Genomic DNA, 11,384 nt, shown 5'->3' with positions numbered 1-11,384 from the left:
TAAATGTGGGCACCCTTGTCATTTTGTTGATTTGAATACCTGTAACTACCTAGCACTGATTAATTGGAACACGCAATTGGTTTAGTGAGCCCATTAAGCCTTGAACTTTATAGACAGGTGCATCCAATCATGAGAAAATGTATTTAAGGTGGCCAATTGCAAGTTGTTGTTCTCTTTGACTCTCCTTTGAAGAATGGCAACATGGGGGCCTCAAAACAACTCTTAAATGACCTGAAAACAAAGATTATTCAACATTATGGTTTAGGGGAAGGCTACAAAAAGCTATCGCAGAGATTTAAGCTGTTGGTGTCCACTGTGAGGAACATAGTGAGGAAATGGAAGACCACAGGCACAGTTCTTGTGGCAGGCCAAGTAAAATATCGGAGAGGCAAAGGATGGTGAAAACGGTCATAAACAGCCCACAGACCACCTCCAAATACCTACAACATTATCTTGCTGCAGATGGTGTCACTGTGCATCGTTCAACAATTCAGCACACTTTGCACAAGGAGAAGCTGTATGGGAGAGTGATGCGGAAGAAGCCTTTTCTGCACACACGCCACAAACAGAGTCGCTTGAGTTATGCAAACGCACATTTGGACAAGCCCGCTTCATTTTGGAATAAGGTGCTGTGGACTGATGAAACAAATATTAAGTTATTTTGTCATAACAAGGAGCGTTATGCATGGCGGCAAAAAAAAACACAGTCTTCCAAGACAAACACTTGCTACCCACAGTAAAATTTGGTGGATGTTCCATCATGCAGTGGGGCTGTGTGGCCAGTGCCGGTACAGGGAATCTTGTTAAAGTTGAGGGTCGCATGGATTCCACTCAATATCAGCAGATACTTGAGAATAATGTTAAGGAATCAGTCACAAAGTTGAAGTTATGCTGGGGCTGGATATTTCAACAAGACAACGACCCAAAACACTGCTCAAAATCTACTCTGGCATTTATGCAGAGGAACAAGTACAATGTTCTGGAATGGCCATCCCAGTCCTCAGACCTGAATATCATTGAAAATCTGTGGGGTGATTTGAAGCGGGCTGTCCATGCTCGGCAACCATCAAACCTAACTGAACTGGAGATGTTTTGTAAGGAGGAATGGTCCAAAATACCTTCATCCAGAATCCAGACACTCATTACAGGCTGTAGGTAGCGTCTAGAGGCTGTTATTTCTGCTAAAGGAGGCTCTACTAAATATTGATGCAATATTTCTGTTGGGGTGCCCCTTTAAGATAGAGCATGCAATTTTAAACAACTTTCCAATTTTCTTATGTTATCAAATTTGCTTTGTTCTGTTGGTATCTTTTATTGAAGAGTAAAACTAGGTAGGCTCATAAGAGCTTAGGAGTGTGCACGTGTCTTTAATATGGCAGCAGTGTTTTGCAATGATAACAAAGCTGTTGCAAAACACTGATGCCATAGGGAGCTTGATTCCCCTTCAGGCTCACCGGAAACAGAAGTTATGAAGCAGCGGTCTAAAGACTGCTGCTCCATAACTTGTCTGCCTGCTCTGAGGTCGCGGACAGACATCAACCCGATCGAATACGATCGGGTTGATTGACACCCCCTGCTAGCAGCCAATTGGCCGCAAATCTGCAGGGGGTGGCATTGCACCAGCAGTTCACAAGAACTGCTGGTGCAATGATAAAAGTCGACAGCGTATGCTGTTGGCATTTATCGATATGTGGCGGACATGATACGCTACTTTGTATCATGTCCGCTCGCACATTGATAAATATGCCCCATATGAGCCTACATAGTTTTACTCTTTAATAAAAGATCAAGAGAGAACAAAACAAATTTGATAAAAGAAGTAAATTGGAAAGTTGTTTAAAATTGCATGCTCTATCTTAAAGGGGCAGTATACACCAATTTTCATTTAACTGTATGTAATAGACACTACTACAAGAAAGAATATGCTGATATAAAAATCCAGTGTATAACCTTTTAAAAACTTACTTAGAAGATCCCAATTTAGCACTGTTAAAGGGATAGGAAAGTTAAAATTTAACTTGCATGATCCAGATAGAGCATGTAATTTTAAGACACTTTTAAATTCACTTCTATTTTCAAATGTGCTTCATTCCCTTGTTGAAAAAGAATATGCACATTCCTACACTAGTTGGTGCTAGTTGCTGATTTGTGCCTGCACACATTTGTCTCCTGTGCTTAGCTAACTAGATGTGTTCAGGTAGCTGCTAGTAGTGCAATGCTGTTCCTTCAGCAAAGGATAACAAAATAATTAAGCACATTTTTTTATAAAAGTAAATTGGAAAGTTGTTTAAAATTGTATGTTCTATCCAAATCATGAAAGAAAATTTTGGGGTTTTCTTGGGAGCGAGCTACATTTAGTTTAATGGCGTGTTTGGGCTGGCTGTGACTAGACAGCGTGCCCAGATGCGCTTAGAAAAAAACAGACCCACTCAGTAGAGCAAGAAGCGGCGGTCTATAAAATGGTAAATTATAATAAAATATCACTAAATATTTAGATGTATAATGTTAGCGCTAAGATAATGTTATATAATTCTGCACTATGTGCAGAATTATTTAACATTATTTTTTAGGTTTACTGCCCCTTTAAGATGGCGGTGACAATTGTGGGGTGGGGGAGGGAAAAGAGCTTTTTGAGATGGGTCAGGGAGGGATCAGGGGGTGGGATGTATCAGGTGGGAGGCTGAGCTCTACACTAAAGCTAAAATTAACCCTAGAAGTTCCCAACAAGCTACCTAATTACCCCTTCACTGCTGGGCATAATACAGCAGCATTTAGTGGCCTTCTAATTACCAAAAAGTAGACTTGTGCGTAGCGAAAAAAAATTGTTTTGGTTCATTTCGGATCGATTCGGATGTTTTCGAATTTCGTTTTCGGAACGATTCGAATTCGGATACATTCGAATGCATTCGTTTTGGATTCGTTCGGATTCGAATAAATTCGGATGTATTCGGTTCGGATTCGATTGGTAAATTCGGAAGTTCGGTATGTATTAGGTGGGATGTGATGTATTAGACTAGTATTATGTACTGTAATATTAGGTGTAACCCATAGCAGAGTGATATAACCTAATATACAGTACAATACTAGTGTAATTGTGATAAGTCCATGGCCATCCGAATGTTACGAATAAATCTGAACTAATTCGGATTTATTCGTTAGATTCGGTGCTACAGTAATTCAGAAATTCGAATTGATCCGAATCTCCGAATTTGACAAATTTGGCCGAATTTAAATTCGGAACGAAACGCACATGTCTACCAAAAAGTAATGCCAAAGCCATAAATGTCTGCTATTTCTGAACAAAGGGGATCCCAGAGAAGCATTTACAACCATTTGTGCCATAATTGCACAAGCTTTTTGTAAATAATTTCAGTGAGAAACCTAAAGTTTGTGAAAAAGTGAACAAGTTTTTTTATTTGATCGCATTTGGCGATGAAATGGTGGCATGAAATATACCAAAATAGGCCTAGATCAATACTTTGGGTTGCCTACTAAAAAAAATATATACATGTCAAGGGATATTCAGAGATTCCTGACAAATATCAGTGTTACAATGTAACTATTGCTAATTTTGATAAAAAAGTGGTTTGGAAATAGCAAAGTGCTACTTGTATTTATTGCCCTATAACTTGCAAAAAAAGCAAAGAACATGTAAACATTGGGTATTTCTAAACTCAGGACAAAATTTAGAAACTATTTAGCATGGGTGTTTTTGGTGGTTGTAGATGTGTAACAGATTTTGGGGGTCAAAGTTAGAAAAAAGGGTGTTTTTTTCATTTTTTTCATCATATTTTATCATTTTTATAGTAAATTATAAGATATGAAAATAATGGTATCTTTAGAAAGTCCATTTAATGGCGAGAAAACGGTATATAATATGTGTGGGTACGGTAAATGAGTAAGAGGAAAATTACAGCTAAACACAAACACTGCAGAAATGTAAAAATAGCCCTGGTCTCTAAATGTAAGAAAATTGAAAAATGGTCCGGTCACTAAGGGGTTAATCATGAAAGTTTACTTTACTGTCCCTTTAAGGATTTTTTTCATGATTATTCTCTATTAACAGGAGATGGCGCTACACCGTTATCAGTATTCCTTGTATATGAAGCGACAGTGCTGTTTCTATACTTTAGTTTAGAGTTCTTGTGGCTATATTAATATGGGGCAATACTCATTAAAGTGAATTCCTTCCTCCGAAATATTGAAGGTCTCGCCCTTTACAAAAATGGCGTGCAATGTTATTCTCGTCAATACGTTCACTTGACGTAAGGACTGTAGTTTACGTCTGAGAGTGTCCAATGGCTGCGCAGAACTTGTGCGTGGTTCCAAGTTTTGTTGACATCTCATCGGCGGTAACGGGAAAATAGAAAACAGTACCAGTGTCATCCCAGGAATTAACTTGGGCACCACATCTACACCGTAGGCCTGGCCTATATGGGCCACCTCCTCAGCAAGCAGCGCAGCGGCCAGTCACAGAGTAGCGAGAAGAGACAGCGGGGAGACTGTTTTCTAAGCGGGCCGTGCATGCTTTGCTTCGTTATCCACAGTAACCAACGGGAGTCTCCACAGCACCAGCAGGAATCCGTGCAGAGTCACCGGTCTTCTCAGCAGCTACCAGCAGCCCGCAACGCAGCCCAGGACTGTGCCCGCTTGCTGCTGCTGTGCCCCAGTGAGCTCCGTGCCTGGGAGGATCTGTGCACCGGTTTGCTGTGCAACTCTCATCGTCAACCGGTTAGCGCAGAAATGGTTTGCAAGCGTAAAAGCAGCGAACAGCAGCCCCGTACCCCATGCAAACAGCCACGCTGCTCCCCTACAGAGGACACCGGTTGCTCTTCATCCTGTTCACTCTCGCCAACCACCCCTCCTCAGACTACAGAGCAATGCAGCAGCCCGGAGAGCGAACCTCGTGCACCTGAGGAGCCGTGTGAAGCGCTGCATATAAACCAGCTACCCCCGTCACTGCTTCTCAAGGTGAGTTTACTTCTACTGACAGCTACCTCGGCACAGCTGATGTTAAACAGTGTCACGTGACTTGTGTCCCTGTTCTTGAGGGTCATTTGTTATCTCAGTACTTCCCTTTCGTTGTGTTACAATCAGGGCATTTTTATGCTTTTATATCCTGCTAATTCTCAGACCTTATGTCTTGTAAAGCGTCTTAATCTTTTAGTATAAACTTTTTTCTCTGCACATGCATGTGAAGAATTGATAGATCTTCTCAGTACATCCGCATTTTAAATACTGTAGCTGCTCAGAGCACCAGTGGGGCTTGTAATCATGTCACTAACAAATTGAGTGTTTACTAGATGGAAAAAGCACCTTTGTGTGCTGAGTTTAAAATGCTGGTGCACATTGCATACTAAAATACACTTTTAAACCAATATAATTTTATTAGAAGCGTTTTTGCCAATACATGTATATTACAAAAAGGTTTCTATTTTAAACTGAAATGCATCCATGTGGATTCAAGTTTTGGCTGGGATGTGATGTTAGTACGGAAGAGGGTATTGTGTTTTCGTTCATAACTATTTTTGTTTCTTAAAGGTACCTAATAGTGTAAGAATACACTATTAAGTTAGAGCAGTGGTTCCCAAAGTGGGCAATACTGCCCCCTGGGTGGTGGGGACACTAATAGGCATAAGAGATTAAAGGTAGGCACTAGAATTGCCATAGGAGGCGCTAGTAGGGAAGGAGTGGAAGAGGATGCTAGTGGACCCCTCCAAGTATAATTACTGCAATTGCAATCCACTAGACAAGCTACCCTAAACCTTATGTCTGTGTTTTTTTTTTGTATCTTATCACAAATCTTTGTCATTGTATTCACCTGAAAAAGTTTGTGAACCACGCGTTAAAGCATTGTATTGTTGCATACGTTTATATTTATGTGTTTGTTTTGTTTTTTTTTAAAGTTTTTTTTTTTTTTTTTTTTTTCTTTCTCTTTAGATAAACCATCAATGCGTTTTTTATTTTATTTTTCCCTTTACAGATATTTTCTAACTTATCTTTAAATGAGCGTTGCCTTTTTGCATCCCTGGTCTGCAAATACTGGCGTGACCTCTGTCTAGATTTTCAGTTTTGGAAGCAGTTGGATCTTAGCAATCGTCAGCAGGTACAGTTTTGGAATATATGCGTGTGTGTGATACGTCCTCTTCTATGCTGGTTTCTTGATAAGTTTCTACTTTGTGCATATTACACATCTATGCATATATTATTACACACATTTACTTAAATGTCTCATTGCTTAGAAACATGCAGGTAAGTAACCCTTTCATAGGGGTTAAACCTAGTTAGACTGCTCCGGGACAGTATATACACAGAGTTTTCAATCATTGGCTGTGTCCCACGCAGATACGCTTAAAGGGCCACTGTAAGTAAATATTTTCTATGCCTGTTACTAACTAACTACCCCAAATACGCTTTTTATCAATAGCATTTCATTAACATATCTCTACCGTATATCAGAAATCTTGTCTGCAAATTTAATTGTTTTCCAAACCCACTCCGTGGGTATCCTTTGCTCTGTACCAATCCGTTTACAATACCTAGGTTTCAAAATGGCGCTTTAAACACAATGTTATTGGTTTAAGTATTTTGAACAATCAGTGCTGAAAATAGTGGGCAGGATAACGTGACATCATCGGCGAATAAAAGATATAACTTTTAGAACGTTATGAAACTTCATTTGGGAGAAAATATAGGTCAGTAGGTTTTAATTAATGTTTATTAAGTTTAATATGTTAGTTGTTTAGCTTAAAAATTATAACAGAAAGTAATCCTTTAAAAGAGTGAACCTAAATGTGTTTAACATGTCCTTTCTGTAATGACTAAATGCTTTAAGAATTGGAACATTTTAATAGTTCATTAACACAACTATTTAACTGGACAAAAAAATAATTTATGGGGAATCAAATTATGTTCAATTTATTAAAGCAAGACATTGCTAGACATCTGGAAATTGTGCTTGTTCTATATTTCCTAGATAGCTTTGTAGTCAAATGCTGTAATTTACTTAAAGTTTGAAATATATTGGAATTATCCCATTTATGTTTATTCTTGTAGTTGAAATAGCTGTTTTACTTCTTGAAACCACTACCCATAATGAAAATGTCATTTGATTAGTATTGGCTTTTGTGTATAGAGAGACAGCTAAGACAGGAATTTGAGGATGTAACAAGAGAGGAGGAGATCATGAGCAGAGCAAAGGGGATGGGAGGGAAACTATCTGGAGATAAGGTCTGAGATATAGAGGGGGGAAGTGCATTGATGGCCTTGAATGTCAGTCAGAATTTTGTGGGTTTTTTTTCTGGAGGAAGCCAGTCAAGGGATGGCAGAGAGGTGCAGGAGCAGAAGAGTGACGTGTAAGGAAGATCAGGCTGGCAGAAGCATTCATTATGGATTGTAAAGGAGATATGTGGAAACTATGGAGACCAGAGAGGGTGGAGTTGCAATAGTCAGGGTGGGAAATGAGAGAGTGGTTTAAAATCTTAGCTGTGCCTTGTGGAAGGAAGTATCACATTTTGGAGATGGTTTTTAAGGTGGAAACAGAAGGAGTTGGCTAAAGACTGTATGTGAGGAGTGAAAGAGAGATCTGAGTCAAGTGTGACCCTAAGACCTCAGGCATGCAGGGTTGGGGTAACAATGCTATTATCAACAGTTTTATAGGAAGATGGGGGTGGGGATTTTGGAAGAAGGGGGGAAAATAAGGAGTTAAGTTTGGAGGTAGTGACACAAGTTGGCAAAAAAGGGGATAGGTCTGGTGCAGAAAGGTATATTTGGGTGACATCAGCATACAAATTATATTAAAACTCAGACTTTATTAAGGAACCTAATGATGATGTATAGATTGAAAAGAGAAGGGTGCCAAGGACAGAGCCTTGTGGTACCCAGCGGGAAGTGGTAATGGGCCAGAGGAAGCGCTGGAGAAGGCTACACTAAAGGTATGGTTAGACAGGTAGGAGGAGAACCAAGACAAGACTGTGTCACCAATGTTGAACAATTGTAAGGTTTGGAGCAAAAGAGGGTAATCAACAGTGTCAAAGGCTTTAGACCAATCAAGAAGGGTAAGCAGAGAGAAGTGGCCTTTTGATTTAGTTGTAAGTAGGTCATTAGTAACCTAGACGATTGCTGTTTCTGTGGAGTGTTGGGGGCGAAATCCAGATTGCAGTGGGTCAAGGAGGGAGTTTGTGAGGAAATGTGATAAAACATGTAATAATAGATTTTAATGATATCTTGAGTCAAGGGGGAGTAGGGAAATAGGGCGGTAGTTAGATGGGGAGGTTGGATTGAGAGAGAGTTTTTTTTGAGAATAGGTGTGACTAATGCATGTTTAAGAGATGAGGGAACTATACCGGTGCTTAGGGAGAGGTTGAAGATGCGTGTGAGGATAAGGGTAGAAGAGAAGTAGGGGAGCAACTGTGTGGGCATGGGATCGAGAGGACAGGTAGTCGGGTAAGAGGACAATATAAGGGCAGAAAACTCTTCCTCAGTGACAGGGAGCTGAGTGTGTGGGTTTTGGATGATTTTGAGTGGCTGAGAAGATTGGAGACTGGTAGTATGTTAAGAGATGATTTAATTTCTGATAGAATCAATTTTGTTGTTGTAGTGGCTGGCAGAATCTTGAGCAGAGAGAGAAGTTGTAGTAGGAGGTGGGGTGGGCGGAGAAGGGTATTGAAAGTGGAGAAACAGACATTGCGGGTTTGGAGAAAGAGTAGAGAAGTTTAACAATTCTCTTAACAATAGGTGGTAGTTTCAATGGCAAAAACTATTTTAAATAAATATAATGATAAATGTAAAAATAAATGCAAAGGAGTAATTTCCCTTGTGTTTTTAACGCCTTTTAAGCTGGTATAACAAGGATTTGGAACACATTTACTGTACACTGTCACTTCAAGTATGCAACAGATTGCATGACTCTACTACATACTAAATATGTAGCAGTCACATAGGCATTAGTTGCTGTAACTTTTCATTCTCAAGATAAGATAAATATATTAACCATGGTTTTCAAGTAGTATATTCTTTTTCTGTTGAAATATTTCTGGTCTCAAAGGCCTACACATTGTGCTAAAAAGTGTCAGTTTAAAATAATTTGTAAACACTTTTGTAAAGAGATGTTTTGCACTTTAGTACTTGCTGATGTAAACTATGCATATACGTAGAAACATGACTTATGTCACTTTAAGGCCTAAAGTTAAAGTGAATGTAAATTTTTATGCAAAAGTGCCCGTTTTTTAAAAAATTCTGTTTAAAAACAGGGGCACTTTAATTCATCAACATTTACATTTACTCTTGTTGTGAAAAAAACTTACCTTTTTAATCTTGTCAGCAGCTCCAGCTTCCTCCACCCGTCGCAAAGCCTCTTTCTGGGTCTAAAATGAGGAATCGGGCTTCCTCCAATCACGGCGTTGAATCAGACACTGATTCCCCTGGGGGGGGGAAGCCGTGTTTGGAGGATGACCTATCCATAATTTCTGACATCAGAAATGGCTTGCAACGACCGGAGGAAGCTGGAGCTGCTGTCAAGTTTAAAAGGTAAGTTTAGGTTTTTTTTCTCTTTTCCACAACAGGAGTGAAATGTAAATTTTTATGAATTAACGTGCCCCTGTTTTTAATTGAATTTTTAAAAACCGGGCACTTTAGCATCAAAATTTACATTCACTTTAAGGAGTGTCGTGTTAAAGGGCATGATACTTAAATTTTTCTTTGTTTTGTCTTATACAATATAAAACTTTTTTTTTTTTTTTTTAGTTTTGCTTTTTCAAAACCCAATGTGCTTGTGCTGCATAAAGCATCTTTTTTTTTTTTTTTTTTTTTTTCCTTTCTATCAGCCAGTAAGCAGTAGAGTCTCATGACTCCCTTACACATAATTATGCACTTCCTGTTCGTTTCTTCTTAAATGCGAACAGCTTTTACTTAGTTTAAAAATATTTTTGCATAAAAACAGTTAAGTGCAGCTTTTACAGATTACTCATTTCTCTAGCATGTATCATCAAAAGAAAATTTAATGTTTGTTGATTGAAACCTCTTCCTATTCAGAAAATAAATTCTGGAAACCGTCTGCTTTTTAAATAGTGTCTGTACACTTTAATAAGATACTTTTTGTTGAAACATATTGAGTTCTAACCACTACTTAATGCATAAAATTCTTAATTTACTGTTTTTCTCTTTAGGTCAAAGATGGTTTACTAGAAAGAATTGTTTGTAGGAATCAAAACATCACAGAAATCAATATTTCTGACTGTCGCAATGTGACTGATACAGGTGTATGCATGGTAGCATTAAGGTGCCCCGGATTGTTGAAGTACACTGCTTTCAGATGTAAGCAATTAACGGACATATCACTTATTGCTCTTGCTACTCAGTGCTCATCTCTACAGAAGGTCCATGTGGGAAATCAGGACCGTCTTACAGATGAGGCACTTAAACAGGTAAGGTTTTTGGCTATCACAATAGAAATCCCTTTTGTTTTAGCTAGCCGCTCTAATTTCTGAGGTTCTATGTATGTATGTATGTATTATATATATATATATATATATATATATATATATATATATATATATATATATATATATATATATATATATATATTATAATATAAAAATAAATATAGCTTCACCAAAAGACAGAGACAAACCAGGATTTTTTTTCAAACGTGGAAGTTTCGGGGCGTAAACCTCCCCTTCCTCAGAACATATAGTGCCTACAAACACATGTGCTTAAATAAGTGAACAACCACACAGTAACCTCCCATTTCCTGTCTCCAAAAGGCGCCAATATTATATGATATATCCTATGTGTGACCCAGGAAGTTCTCATCCACAGTCACTTCCGGTATCGACTCGTTTAAACAAAAATCACTCTAACATTCTTGATTCTAAATGTTGTGTACTGATCATCACATTGAGTTTTTGGATTTGATGATTGCTAAGGAACTGACAAGACTTGAGACAACGTTGTACTCTAAGCCAACTGATCGCAACTCCCTATGATGGCCCGGAGTTGTCATCCACCATCTTTGGTGAAAGGGATTATTAAATCACAGTATATAAGGGCCATTATAAACAATTCTAGCAGAAAGGAGGGGGAGTCACAGGTACGAGAGATGCAAATTAGATTTTCCCAAAGAGGCTATACTATCACAGTTCAAGAAGCAGTTAAAGAACAGATTAAATATACCACACAGGATACACTGCTGCTGAAGAAAGATCAATGTCAGGACCTTGACAGAAATGTCATTTTTTTTTTTTTCAACTACTTTTGCACCCAATACATCTAGGGTTGGACAGTCTATCAGGGAACACTGACATATTTTACTCTCCGATCCCAAATTAAAATTTGTACAAAATGCTTGCCCTTTGGTCGGATACAGACGCAGTACTAACCTCAAG

General features: G+C 38.6%; 1 protein-coding gene across 1 annotated transcript in view; it reads left to right on the top strand.

Moving 5' to 3' along the window:
* The first annotated feature begins 4,278 nt into the window (after positions 1-4,278).
* The window catches only part of FBXL17 (F-box and leucine rich repeat protein 17), a 1,296,987-nt gene continuing 1,289,881 nt past the window's right edge, over positions 4,279-11,384 (top strand). Inside the window, exons 1-3 of the mRNA XM_053701528.1 lie at positions 4,279-4,971; positions 5,984-6,106; positions 10,167-10,424. Of these exons, the coding sequence (XP_053557503.1) occupies positions 4,435-4,971; positions 5,984-6,106; positions 10,167-10,424 (918 nt within the window). The 5' untranslated portion in view covers positions 4,279-4,434. The remainder of the gene's footprint in view (positions 4,972-5,983; positions 6,107-10,166; positions 10,425-11,384) is intronic.

This window comes from Bombina bombina, chromosome 2 (assembly GCF_027579735.1).
Source record: "Bombina bombina isolate aBomBom1 chromosome 2, aBomBom1.pri, whole genome shotgun sequence".
NCBI classification, from domain to species: Eukaryota; Metazoa; Chordata; class Amphibia; order Anura; family Bombinatoridae; genus Bombina; species Bombina bombina.
This window is presented reverse-complemented; position numbering and strand designations above follow the sequence as displayed.